General features: G+C 41.6%; 1 protein-coding gene across 1 annotated transcript; it reads right to left on the bottom strand.

Annotated features, from left to right (window-relative positions):
* Positions 1–5828: 5828 nt before the first annotated feature.
* On the bottom strand, positions 5829–14482 carry LOC147881685 (early nodulin-like protein). The gene is made up of 4 exons (XM_087401962.1): positions 14246–14482; positions 14072–14133; positions 13838–13913; positions 5829–6692 (listed from the first exon to the last, which is right to left on the bottom strand). Exons 1-4 carry the CDS (start codon positions 14406–14408, stop codon positions 6580–6582), a joined length of 414 nt encoding a protein of 137 aa, XP_087258088.1. The 5' UTR covers positions 14409–14482; the 3' UTR covers positions 5829–6579.
* Positions 14483–14727: the final 245 nt, after the last annotated feature.

Here is a 14727-nt window from a genome sequence, read left to right as displayed (position 1 = left end):
GGTACCGAAGAGGAAAAGACAATAAGATAGCTGATGCGTTATCTCGCATTATGCACAACCTGAGTTTCACGGTATTAGAGAGTGCTCTAATGACCGAGATAAAAGAAACTCAGAAGGTGGACGAGTTTGTCCAGAGCTTATGGCCTAAGGCTCATGTGTTAAAACCCGGGGAAAATGAAAAGGATGACCTGGCATCCAGAAAGGGCCAAACTTATGCAAGATATACCATAAGGGATGGTATGCTAGTTAGAAATGGCAAGGTTGTAGTACCTGGTCAGAATGATCTCAGGCAGAGAGTCATTCGACAATGCCATGATTGCCCGTGTGCGGGACATCCAGGGGTCGAGAAGACATATGATCTCGTGAAGCGAGATTTCTTTTGGCCAAAGATGAAAAAGCATATTCATGAATATGTGACACGGTGTTTCTCGTGTCAGGTAAGTAAGGCCGAGCGGGTGAAGCCACCCGGACTTTTACAGCCCTTGGAAATACCACTAAGCAAGTGGGAGAGCATTTCCATGGATTTTATTGTAGGATTACCTGCAACACAAGGAGGGTATAATTCTATCCTTGTGGTGGTTGATCGTCTAACCAAGATGGCTCACTTCATTCCGACTAGAGAGTCTGTTAGTGCCCCGCAAGTAGCGGAGTCGTTTATTAGACATATATTTCGTCTGCATGGATTGCCTAGATCCATAGTGTCAGACAGAGATGTCAGGTTTACCGGTCACTTTTGGACAGCGGTATTCGAGACACTAAGGACTGAGTTGGGAATGAGTAGTGGGGATCATCCTGAGACGGATGGTCAGACGGAGAGAGTCAACCAGACTTTAGAGGATATGCTGAGAGCATATGTGTCATTGAGGCAACATACATGGGACAAGTGGTTGCCATTGTTGGAGTTTGCCTACAATGATCGAAAACATTCATCTACTGGGTTCAGTCCGTTTGAGCTGAACTATGGTTATAGGCCAGCCAATCCGACTATAGTTGGAGTACCTCAGAAAGTGCCTAGTGCCGCGAACTTTGTAGTTCAGATGCGGGAGATGCTAGCACTTGCGAGAGCTAACATCCGCCAGGCTATGGATAGAGCCAAGGTGTATGCGGATGAAAATCGGTCTATAAGAGTATTTGAAGAAGGAGAAAAAGTTTTTCTCAGAATTCCTTCGCACTCGAAGTCGTTGACTTCAGGAGAGTGTGCTAAGTTATCACCTCGATACTGTGGGCCGTGGTTAATTCTGAAGAGAATAGGCAGTGTAGCCTATAAATTAGAATTGCCACAGGGGTGTAAGGTGCACCCGGTTTTTCATGTTTCGCGTTTAAAGAAATTTTTACATACAGGTGACTCACTAATCGAAGGTGTGGTTTTGTTTCAGGAGATAGAGGATATTGCAAGGCGCAAACCAACAAGAATCCTGGATCGAGGAACAATGCAAATACGAAATCGAAAGATACCCACGGTGTTGGTTGCATGGCATGGTCAGCCTCTATCGGAAGCTACTTGGGAATCCGTGTACCAGTTACGGAGAGCATTCCCAGATTTCATCATCGAGGACGCTGATGCTTGAAGAGGGAAGGAATGTTATGCTCTAGCCGAGATAGCATGACCTCGGATAGATCGGTGGGCATTTTCTCTTAGATGGCCAACTTTTGTAATAATTAATGTGCGTAATTAAATGGTCGAGAGAAGTAACTGCCAAGGTCCAAGGTGAGGGCGTAATGGCATTGACTAGATAGTTCTAATAGGGCTTGGGTCTGGGTGCATCTAATATGTGAATTGTCAAGGGGCAATTGTTTTGAAAGGGAACTCCAAGAGAGGGGTGAAAAAGGATGCATCTAAGTAAGGGCCTAGAATGAAGACATGTGGCCAGGAACTATCTAGGGAATTGGGGTCTCAAGGATAAGGATGTGGGATAATCTAGTTGAATTACGAAATAAGTCGAATCCTTCCTTGAGAGCTGGCTGGGAGGAAAAAAACTAGAAGCCATCGCCCGTGACAAATATCAGCGATATTAGAGACTTATGGTATGAGCAGAAGAGATAACGGGAAGGTCGATAACATCTTCCTGGGGCAGCAACAACAAATCTGAACTTTGTTTCGACAATGCCGGCTCAGATATGCAACCAAATGAGCTCAACTTTGGGCTGAAGGCTCCTCACAACATTGCTAAACCCAAGCTAGAAGTAATTTCTGGAATTGTAACCACAGCTCTTGGATGAGGCACAATTTCATCGAGCAAGAAGAGATGCGGCACAGGCAGTGGAAGCATCTATTCCAAAATCACTCTCAACCAAAGGTTTGCCTTATCATGAAGGTTCTACAGCTAGAAGGACACTCAAAATGGTGTAGTGTATGCTGAGAATTCAAGCTCCCGAGGTTAGCTCAAATTTGGGAAAAATGGTGAAGAGGAAGATGGAGGTTTGGTAGGGATGATGATGTGGCATCTAACTAGGGTTTGGGCTACTAGGCTCAAGGTGGATCATATGGCTCTAATACCACATGTTGTAGCATAATTGAGATCATGGTGGTAGAGGTAGAGTACATGAGATAGAAGCAAAGACAAGAAGCAATGTATTCATGAATAGAGGGCCATTATATAGGCACCATGTTGTATCCAGTGTACATCATATGTGATGGCACAACAAAAGCCACCAAGATCCTATAATCAAGCTACCACCTCCATGAATCCCTCAATCACACACCACACACCTAGATTCACTCAATCACACCTACTAACACCTAACCAGGCACACCATGTCTTCACACACTCACAACCATAGACCTTAGGACCCTAGGTATGGTCCCATTACATCAATTTGTCCTTCAAAGACAGATTCAAGAACATCAACATGATCTTGGGGACACAGATGGCACCTCAAGGTGGTCAAAGGAGTTTGAATAAGAAGTAAACAATGTAGATCTAGTGGTTACTGAGGGCACTGATGAAGATCAATCTGAGAAAGAACTCCCTAATGCCTTAATGAAAGAGAAGGATTTTACTCTGCATGGCAAGGCTCTTGCAGAGTCATGCAAAACAAGAGGAGACATTCTCAAATAAATGAGGTAGTAGCTCAGGCAAAGTGCCCTAACCCCAAGGCTAAAAAGGGGCAGAGTTAGAATGGTAAGTAAATCAATATCCTTTATTACACATAATGTGTGTAGAGATACAGACCCTTCCAAACGGGAGCTACTTGCTAGCTCGCTGAGGGCTAATGCACCTTCACCAACTTTCTGGAACTTAAAGAAGTTAAGGTGACAAATCAGATCCTAGAGGATAGGTTAAGGCTATTGATAACTTCTCTTAACATGAAGATAGCGGGGCAGCATTGCCATTGGAGCGCTTTCTCATTTCAAAGAGCCATTGGAGTGCTTTCTCATTTCAAAGATTAATTTAAAGGTAATCACATATGGGGGTCAAACATGGATTGCATTGGAATGCTTTATGAAAAGTGTGCATTTTATCATTGTTATAATGTATGCCCTGACATGTACTCAACACAAAATAATTAGTTGGGATGCTTTGTCAGAAATAAATGGTGATGCTTTTGTTATTGACGATTTTAACATGGTAGAGGAGATAGATGGATGGGCAAGGGCACAATAATAAGAGGGACTGAGTATCATGCCTAGAAGAATCTTAAGGACACCCCTCATCTAATAGACTCTGACAGTCTGAGAGCTTGTTGCTGGTTAAATAGACATATAGGTTTTCTTAGAAGGGAGGCAAGATTGGATAGGGCTTGGCTCTCTCAAGGTTTATTGAAGCAATCTATTAAACTTACTACTCCATTCTCCTCTCTCCCACTTTCAGACCATAAGCCCTTATACCCGATTTGTGATTTTGGGAGGAAAAGGAGATCACCCTCGTGGTTTAAAATTCAAGGACCTGGCTTGTCCTAAAAGTCTTGAGGTGCCAACAATTCCAAGGCCATGCTTGCCAATGATAGAGCTATCAAGGAGGGGAGGGAAAGAAGACACGCTGCCTATCTCCTTTTTCTAGTCAAAGCAGCGGGTTCGACGCAACAAGTGGGTACTATGTAGTCCCATGACCTTGATCATTCCCAAAACGTTCAGTGAATTTGAGAAATTTGGCATGATTGACAAGTGGAGGGAGAAGATGGAATGTCCCATCTAAGTCTCCGTCTTGGATCTCATCTCATCCATCACCTTACGCCCCCAAGGTCTCCCATCCTATGCTTTTTTGAAACAAATGAAGAATATTCTCAACATGTATGATTAAGAACTAAAACCTTAATTTGAATAAGGCCTATGATAGATTGAGATGAGATTTTGGATTTATTAGAATGGTGAAGGCTTTGATAGATTGAGATGAGATTTTGGATTTATTAGAATGGCGAAGGCTTTCTTTCATAATGCCTTCTATAGTCAACAATAGGTTATAGGACATTTTGATTTGCAAATATCAATGCCCTTGCTCCTCTCTCATTTGTAATTTTCATGAATCCTTTATTTTGCAAATTATGGTAAGCAAGAAGCTAGCTATGCAAATGTCTATTGCAACTCGGATGCTGTTTCGGTTCAAGAGGAGACCAAGATAGATAGCTTGATGGAGAAAATTGATGCCTTTATAGAACTTGTGGGCTCAAAGAACAACAAGAATAAATGCTTTGCATTCCATCTCTTTCCAAGCTAGAGATGTTTGTACAAAGACAAATGATTTTGAGGTTAAAGAATAACAAAAATAAAAGCTTTGCATTCCATCTCTTTTCAAGCAAAGGAGGCTTGTACAAAGAAATATAAGCCTACACTGGTTGAAAAATAAATGCTTGGCATTCAATCTCTTTTCAATCAAGGGAGGCTTGTACAAAGAAGCATAAGTTTCAATGGTTGAGCAACATGTGACGTTCCAATGCTTGGGTAGCCCAATAGGGTATATAAAGGTTCGAATAGTTTCTAAGTAAGATTGTGATGCATTTCATATATTCATTGATTATTAACTTTTAGAAGGCCCAGAAACCAAATGCACATGATGAATTCAAAGAGTTTAGGATACTTTGTGGAAACATAAAATCGAAATACTCTGATGTGACAATGGAGGCAGATACAAAGTAGATGAGTACAATCCATATTGCAAAAAATTTAGAATCAAGAGAGAGTTCACATAGTATACTCCATAGCAAAACAGATTTGCAAAAAGAAAGCAAGTAGAAAAATCAGCTAGATGGATAATACATGATAAGAAATACCCAAGCCTTTTGGGCAAAAGCGTGTTCAATAATAGTGTATCTGATGAGTAGAATTCCAGTAGCAATACTGCAAAGCAACACTATAAGACACATTTATAGGTGTTAAGCCTTCTATTATTCCTTTAAGAGTGTTTGGATCTCTTGCATATGCTTATGTTCAAGATGGGACTACTGAGAAACAAAATAGATGTAAAGAACATTCACAAATTATTTTAAAGAATCTAAAGCATATCAACTTTATGATCTAGTTAAAGAAGATTAATTATTTTGGAGATGGTCAACATATTGGTTTGATTAACCAACAACTATTTCAGTCCTTTGATATAGAAAAGCCTGCTGCTAATATTTTTTATGATGATAGTCCACCATGGACTACAAAGAGCGAAGGAAAGCATAAAACACAATAACTTGTGATACAACCACCACAAAACTCCCAAAAAGTCCCATCAGATAGGTCAAAACATATCACAGACAAAGTTAGGGATATTGAAGAGCTAGCAACTTCAAAGAAGCATCTTAGGTGCCAGAATGGGAACATGCAGTTGATGATAATATAATCCTCTCATCAAGAATCAAACAGTCTTTGATAGATTTGCAAAAAAAAAAAGCCTATAGGTTGCATATGGGTCTCTAGAGACATATTCAAATTGATTGCTGTCAGGGCAACACAATGCCAGACAAACAAGGATTGGGTCTCTAGAGAACACACTGCCAGATATACAAGGAATTGTGCAATCAGCAGGCCGCAACTTGGATGGAAAAGTCTTCAAGGAAGATTTTGCCTGCCCGCTCACACCAATGACAAACTGTCAGTGATCCTGTATAAGGTTTTTATCAGTTTACATTTGCCCTCACGAAAGGCAACCATTGTCCCACTATCAGGAGTCTAAGCATACATCTTAGCAATGTTGTACCAGAAGCCTTTCCTTTTCATGAGAATCAAGGAAACCCATCTGATAGGCACCATAACATTCTAAACCTATACAGGAATTAGAAGTACTTCTGAATTTTCTGTCAAGATACACAGATCCCAAAGCCAGGAAACGTGCACCAAATCTTTGTATTGGATTTTTTTACAGCATCAGGCATTGCAAAACATAGTCATAAAGAAGGAAAGCACGAGCCCCCCAAAAAGGTCTTCCAGATAAACCAAGAGAGATTTAAAAACAGAAAACCCATAATTAAGGTTCCATTGTGTCTATGGAACAGCTGGCGTGTCTGATGAGGTGATGTAGCATGAGAAACCCTGGCAGGAAAAGCCATGCTGTAATAGCTTTATAGATTTTACTTGCAACCTTTTCCATATATCAAAACTTTACCAGATCTCAAAAGCCAAGGATATTGACATGTCACCCATAAGGATAGCCAAATTTACTCATCCTTATTAGCTGCTGCACGCTCAGCTTGAATCCTCTCATAAGAAGTAGTTCGGGCACACTCTAGGATAGTCTTATCAGCAACAATGAAATACGCGGCAATTGTAGCTGTAAAATCAATATCAAGATTAAGTGAGGCGAGTATTGATGAGGTGCAAGCTGCAAAAAAAAGAAGAGATCCTATTCATTGAAAACATGTAGGAGTCTTTCGACGGCTGACTGTGAAGCACATTCAAAAGACCTTAGTGAGCTGTCAATACACAGTTATGAGTCCTATCTCCCAAAGAAAAAATATTAAAGTGTGCATCTTAGTGTATAGACCCCCTGTGCATCAGGAGAAATGCTAATCAAACCAACCACTTAATTAGCATCAGAAAAACTGTTCCTTACAAACATTGCTTGTAACTCAACCATTTCAGTTTGATCACTGCCAATTTGTTGTGCTTCCTCTTTTGCAAATTGTTTGTGCATAACTTCATGCACTATTCATAAAAAGAATGTAACATGGAATAGCCCTCTCCCACTCATCCCTAAGACAGAAACAACAATAATACAGTGGGTACAAATTCGAAGCAAAGGAACTGGACTACAGTTTTTAAACATTTAATTGGTTGGCCGATCTGCAAGACCTATCTTATAAACTTTGTTTTCCAAACCTACTGGTATATTACATAGCGGACTCGACCCTATCCTCATGTAAGTTTAAAAATTTTAATACATGTATTTTTGTACGTCCCTCACGTATTGTTTGTCTCTCTCCTACTAGTGTCCTCCTCCCTCCCCCGTTCTGAGTTGTTTTCAGAGCTGCTCCTACTCTCGTGTCTCCTTCCTTTGAGCACTAAGACGTATGCTGTGAGTTTCAGATGGAGAGCAAAGCACCAAAGGCTGGAGTCAGTTTCAAGGATTGAGCTCAAGAGAAGTGTTTTCACCTTAGTGGAGTCTATAGAACGTTTCAAAGGTCTTGTGAATTCACAACAGCCACTGTCATGGCAGCAGGTAGACTGAGTTGTGGATGTGATGGGCCGCTAAAAGAAAGAACGTATAGCAACTCATTAGCCCAAGCAGGAACTTGTAGAAGTTTGATCGCTCTCTGTTAGGTTTACTAGCATTTCACTAAAGTCGAGTGAACGCCTTAAAGACTACATTTTTTAAGAGGCAGAGAAGGAGAAAGACTCTCAGAAACTGGGCAATACATGAAGAGCTAGAAGACTTTTACAAAACCTTATTCTAAGGCCACCAAAGGTCTCTTGGAAGGAAGACTGAGGTTGTAGAGCTCACTTGTGAGTCGTGGTTATAGAGTCTACCCGAGCAAATTATACATAATGAGAACACAAAGGTCGCAGCAGGATTCAGAAAAATCTACTTCATAAGAGTTGGATACAGAAAACCGAGTAGCCATGGAGGTAATTCAAGCACAGGAGTTATCCTAAAAATTGTCAAAGTCCAATGGTACGTTTGACATTATTGCATATGAACATACACGTGCTGAAAAGAGAATCTGCTAAACAGCTCAAAAATTATTTTCAATATAGGATACGTGATGCACCAAAACTTGAAATTTCAACAAACAATGACATCATCAAATTCATAGACAAATACATAACAACAGATAGCACGCATCTACATATATCGGGAAAACAAATACAGAAACACAGACATAGAAGAACATGCAGAAAGAGTAAGAAGCGTTGCAGGTTCGACTTTCCAAGGTCACCAATGAGAGAAACAAAGATATTGCTACCTCTTACGGAAAATGGTATTTGTCTTTGGACCAATGCAAGCCCACGGTGTTACACTGAGCAGGGGCGTTGGATAGAGGGTTCGTTGTTGCACCTGCAAGCCTTCGTCTGAGGAGAACATGGACAAGAGAGTACCATGTGAAGATGAGATATGCATGTCACATGGGGAGATCTGGTCAATCATGAAAGGCTGACACATGGGCATCCACTTGGGTAAAATATGGCAGTATGTAGGCTGCCATGTGGGCAGTATGGACTGCAAAAGACTAGAGAAGAAGATGGGCTTGTCTGCAGGGCAGCATGATCCCTAATTCAAGACTGCGACGTGGGTAATGGGAAGACTGCCACGTGGGCCATGGCAAGACTGCCACATGGGCAATGGGCAGCAAAACAAGGTGCATGGAATGCACAGATAACCCGCAGATCTGTTGTGAAGCGACACAGCAGAAGGCCACTCAGGCAGAGCATGGATTGCTAGCTTGGGTTGTGAAATGAAGGCCGTAACTGGGACCCAGCAATGGGCCAAATGGAGGCTAGTTTTAGCCTTATATAAGCCAAAAGAAGGCAGCCAGGAAAGGGCCAGCCGGCCAGCCAAATGTAGGCTCCACTGAGGGGTTGATGTTCTAGAGGAGACAGTCAGCCAGATCACTTGGTTTGGATGGCCAGATCTGGCTACAGTTGGCCCAAATCCATGTTAAGACCCATGGCCATAGCATGAGCTAGCATTACTGATGGGAGTAAGGTCCAAGCGATGGACCCTTTGAGAAGGCGACCGCTAGTACTTCAAGACTTCTCCTAGTGTACGTGTGTCCCTAGATGTCCACTCAAGTCATACCTTCACCTTGGTGAGCCTGTACATATGAGCTGTGGGATCATTTGCAGGGATCCCATGGGATGAACTCCTTGGGATATCAGGACCTAAAGCAGGCCTATGCCTAGTCTGGCCTAACACCTGAACTAGTGGACGCTTGTGGTATGGGATACGGGGCTGTGGCCATGGACACAGTGCAGTGCTTGGCTAATCTCAAGCTGGGAGGATGATCCTTTATACTAGATCTATGGCTACCTCACCAACTCCCCCATCTGGTCTTTCTAACCTAAGGTTTTTTTGTAGGACTTGGCGTCAGAGTAGAACCTGGACTGCACCCAAGCTTGGGCCTAGCTAACCCTCCCCATAGGTGCCTATTCACCAAAGTTTGGGTGTCGATCCTCATGCATGAGGACTTTCCTCTTTGTGTTTTGGTGCTCATCTAGTTGAAAATTCTTCTCCCAGGTGTAGCAGATCTTTGAGGCACGTGGTAGAGATTTGGTGCTTGTGTGCTCAAATCCTTCTCTCTTGTTACAAGTCACGGATTCGATTTGCTTCAAAATCGTCTATATGGTAGAGAAAAAAGACGTGCACATGGAGCAGTTGAGCTTAGAATCTATAGATGAATGGATAGGGCAGGAAACAGTTTGCTTTCTTTTGCATTAGCATGACATTGAAGGAAGAAGCTGTCAAGAGTGTTTGCAAGGGCTTTGAAGAGTTTCCAACAAATTGGAGCTGGCACTGTTAAGTATGCAGCTCTATGTAGATCGGATTTCTGAGGAAAGCTTGTGTTTTGGGTGATGAACAGTTTTGTGCTGGTTTGTCCATCTTTGAGTGTGAAAATAATAATCTGTATGGGTATGCATGCGAATAAACCCTGTGGGCTGTACAGCAATCTTGGAAGCACTAGGGCCTGTTCCGGACAGACGACACTTAAAGAGGCTGCAGCAAATTGACGAATTGCTGGCACCTTGATTTTGGGGCTAGTACTTGCCTTGCATGTGCGTACATGTCATGTTGCTTTGCATGCACCTGCATGGGCTGAATTTAAAGCCGAATTCACAGACCAGCTCTCCAATTTCCAAAGAGCCTCAGAGTTTGAGAAATTTTTCAACTTCAAAGGCTTGTGATGATGGGAAAAGGATCGGAGGCATATAAGAACGAATTCATCTTGTTGCAACACGCAAGTTTCTTTCCTTTTCTAACCAAGTATGGTGATTATTCTACTATAGCAGTGTCTCTGGTATGGGAATTGAACCTACTTATGGTGGGCAGTAACTATTCTTACGTGGAAAAGTTTGACAAGGTGATTATGCGGAGTGGGATTGTAGGGTGCATGTTTTCTTGCGAATTCATGAATATGAAGAGCATTTTCTGTTCATATTCTGAAAATGGAACGCATAAATATATTGGTTGGCAAAAAGCGGTTCTTTAGAAAAAACCTAACGTAGACCACACAATTACGTTTTGTATGCATGGCCAAACTTTTACTCTAGTAGCTGATCTCAATGGCCCTCTAGCCAAATTTTGTAGTCTACAGTTGATAATAAAGAAAAGTAATTATTACTTCATGATACTTCTACGTCTTTATTATTTTCTCTCTATGAAAGTTGATCTGATGTTAAGTGACCTTGATTCCATTGCTTATATTTGTTTCATTAAATCTAATTTTACAACTAAATATTCTTTGTCTAGGATGAATGACATCATAGATCGCTTGCATGATGAAGCGCACGCCGCATTTTACCAAGATTGAGCTATGTACTAGGTACCATTAGATCCGAAGTAGAGAAGAGGATGCCCCCAAGATGGTACTGCAATTGAGTTCTTTGTTTAAACTCAATAATGCACCTACTACTTTCTAGCAAATGATGAGCGATATATTTTGTCGTTACATAAGAAAGCTTGTTATCGTATTTCCTGATAGCATACTTGTATACAATTATAGCTTATCTGACGACATGGAACATTTGAAGGCAGTTTTTACTATCCTTCAAAGAGAAGCCCTATATGCAAAGATGAACAAGTGTAAGCGGATCATTATACCTTGGCCACATCAATTCTATTGACGGTATCTATGTTGACCTAGAGGAGGTCAGACGTTCTACATATTCACTGGGATTCACACAGCTCTTCCACACTTTCATCCGTGAGTATGTGCATATTGTGCTACCCCTGTCAAATCTTTTAAAGGAGCGAGCGACAGAATTTCTTATAGATATATAAGTATAGACCTCTTGTTGGACTGATACTGCGGATGTGTGATTTAGGAAGTTGAAGCATGCAGTGACTACCGCACCTACGTTGTGCATTGTGGATCCATGTAAATCATTTGTGGTTGAGACAGATGCAAGTGATTGTGCCATTGGTGCAGCTTTTAGTAGTCAAAAGCCAATCCCAGCACACAGCAAATATTGTACGTATGAAAAGGAGCTATTTCTTGTAGTTCATGTATGAAGAAATGCAGCACTACTTACATGGCTCTAAGTTTGTGGTATATTATCATTCAAGTACCCTTTCAAGTACCCTGTAGGGCTTCAGACTTGCATGGCTGTAAGGGTAGATAGTCTGACCTTATGCAAGATTTTGACTTTGAAATTTGATACAGAAGAGGAACTGCTAATGTGGTGGCTGGATGCGTTAAGTCACATTGGTCTTGTGAGCTTTATGAGTTTCGCTTAGTCCAGACTGATCTCTTTCCATCCCCTAAAGGCCTGTAGGTGCAGTTCATTACTTCAGCCGTATTAGCAGCAGATCAAAGTGGGGGCATATCCAGATGAACCAGGTGGTTCAACTTTGAGGGGGAGAGAAATCCAAGATCAGTCTTCCAAAAGGACAAAGTTTGCATGCTAGATGTCTAGGACAAAAATCCTCTTTGAGTGTCACAAGTCATTTCTAGTAAGAAGTGTTCAAAAAAATTGGACACTAAACTCAATACGAGTTCATCTCAACATCCTGAGTTGGATGGACAGACAACGGGAATTAATCGGATTCTTGAGGATATGCTTCGTGCATGTCTGCCAGAAGCAATCTGATTGGAAAAGACATCTTCCCATGGCTGAATTTCTATAATAGTGCAAAACACACAGCCGCTAAGCTGAGTCCATTTGTATGGATTTCATCCTAAGGCTCTCCATGGCCTGAGACGTGTGGCGATTTGTAAAGAAAATCCTTTGCACAGCTTAGGATAGAGCTCAATTTATGCAATTTAGAAGTGCTTACCTCATGTTTTTACAGAGGGCCAGTTTGTTTATCTCGGAATCCCAAAAGATTTACAAATTGGTGTTAGCGTGTTATTAAGGTTACCTGCGTGGTTGATAACACAGCCTATGAGCTAGAGTTACCATTCTTCATCTTCATTATTTTGTATCTCTATTGAAGTCGACGATAAGTCTAATTCTGCTGCTCATGTGTGTTTCATTAAATATAAAATTTCACCTATTTCATATGAATTAGTGAGTAATTGCAAGATGAAGCAATATGTTGTGAAAATTCAGCTTTTAATATTAATAAAATAATAATATGGAGTTCTTAGACAACTGTCGATCTCGATATACAATGCTCATTTCATGGATATGTCATCCAGTGGATTCTGGACAAACTAGCAAGATTGGGCATTCAATTAAAGGTATCTTACCATTCTCGAGTTATTTTGATAGAACCTGGTAACAGATTCTAAAGAGCAATATCTACTCCAAAACGTGTTACCTAAATTTTCAGATGTATTTCCATCTAAATTATCGTATGGCCTTTTACCTTAGAGGAGTGCGGACCACAAGATAGAGCTTCTTCCAAGAGCTCAATCGGTTTTTAAACAACCATATAGGTTAAGCCTTAAGAAGGTAAAATTACCTGGCAATTGTCAAAATACATTCGTATGGACATATGCCCCTAGGGGAGCACCGGTCATTTGGGTGGTAAAAAAAGGATAGTACCCATGCCTAATGTGTGTGGACTATAAAGGTCTAAATATAGTGACCTAAACAAATATTCTTTACCCTGGATGGATGACCTCATAGATAGTTTACATGGTGCGCCATAGTTTTACCAAGCTTGATCTACGTACAAGGTACCATCAGATCCATATTAGGATCTAAGACAGAGTTTAGTACACAATACATGCCTTATGAGTTCTTAATTCTGTCATTTAGACTAACGAATGCACCTACCAATTTTCAGCACACGATGAACGATATATTTCAATCCATTTCTACACAGGTTGTCATGGTGTCTTTAGATGACAGACTTGTGTACAGCCATAGTTTATTTGACCATCTAAAACATCCAAACAATACATGATCTGTTTTTAAGGGATTCCCCGTTTCAAAAGAAAAGTCTGCAACTGCGACAGGGCCAATATAGTATTAAGGTGTATGTGAGCAACATGGATTGACCTTATGTCACTTCAATGAAATAGGGAAGTGCAGATATGGAGCAGCGATCCAACGTCAGGAGGACTCATCAACCTTGTCAAAAACACAAAAATTACAACAATGTTCGCTTCGGACTCATGCAAGGTGTGCTCTCTCAAACTTCTTAAAGGCGGCTACCGTGGGCTTGCCACTCGTGCATGGACTGCTTCCCTTTTTAATCCTCCAGAAACAGCAAAAATGAACTTCGGAATTTCTTGCAAGCTTGGCGGGTTGCACGCAGTACAATCTCATCAAAAGAACTAGATCCGACAAATGTACAGATGATTCAGTTACCTGCACTGATGATCAGCGCTTGGGCAGTGTAATTAAGGTAAGATTTTGCCCAGGGTATAGTTTGCGCACCAATAAGCTGCACGAATGCAAAATTACGGTAAGCAGTCGTTTTGCCAAGACTGGAAGGCCAAAAAAGGAGCAAATTCCACACATACAAAGGCGGCAATGATGTCGATAGAGGAAGTTATGTAAATGTCTACTTGGAAAGAGGAAAGAGAGAGTGTAGAACTTCACAGTGGGTATTGCAGTGACGACGAAAGCAGTAACGGCAGCCTTAGTGCCTGCCCTCACCCCTTCTGCAAGTCCCAAAGACGAAAGATATAACGAAAAGTATCTCTGGAACTGGCATAGCATGTAATTGTAGAATCAAAATATGTTAAGGTAGCTACTGAAGCAGGAATTGTCTACCGTCTGCACAATTTCTGGCCATGGCAGCACGATGTTCGGCGCCCTTGTCATCTGCACCTCTCGCGGGCTCGTTAGGGGAGTGGATCGTGAAGGAGCGAGCTGCCTGATCTGCTTCGATGCTTTGCCTACAAATTCTCCACCAGTCTCGTGCATTGCTCACCATGATCACAACACACAAAATTGTGAATGTGTGTTTTCTCCTCAATCTGAATGAATTGGCCAAGTGTCCTCCCAAAAAGCAACCTTTCTATGTTTGTGGGTTTCTCTCCTAAGAACTCTTAAGGCAGGATTCACACCAGTCCCGACTCACTGCGCCCAAGAAACAAGCGGCGTGGTCCGCATGTGGCGGACTAACATTGGCCAGCTTGGAATGTCCTTGAGAAATAATCTCGTGCGGCACTGGGCATGCCGCCCTACGCCTGAACATCAAATTGTGCAAGCTTGGCAGCTCTCGAACTCGGCAGAATTCTCAACAAAGTTTG

The sequence above is a fragment of the Dipteris shenzhenensis genome, chromosome 30 (genome assembly GCF_047967505.1).
Source record: "Dipteris shenzhenensis isolate YYH24624 ecotype China chromosome 30, Dip_SZ_1.0, whole genome shotgun sequence".
In the NCBI taxonomy this organism is placed as follows: domain Eukaryota; kingdom Viridiplantae; phylum Streptophyta; class Polypodiopsida; order Gleicheniales; family Dipteridaceae; genus Dipteris; species Dipteris shenzhenensis.
The sequence above is the reverse complement of the archived record's forward strand: the minus strand, read 5'-3'. Positions and strand labels throughout refer to the sequence as shown.

Bases quoted from the DNA above. Each gene is read 5' to 3' on its own strand.
- LOC147881685 (XM_087401962.1), bottom strand. From the start codon at position 14,408: ATGGTGAGCAATGCACGAGACTGGTGGAGAATTTGTAGGCAAAGCATC. The intron at 14,134-14,245 runs GTAGACAATTCC...TGGGACTTGCAG, and splicing joins GGCCAGAAATTGTGCAGACG to AAGGGGTGAGGGCAGGCACT. The intron at 13,914-14,071 runs GTGAAGTTCTAC...GCATTCGTGCAG, and splicing joins TCGTCACTGCAATACCCACT to CTTATTGGTGCGCAAACTAT.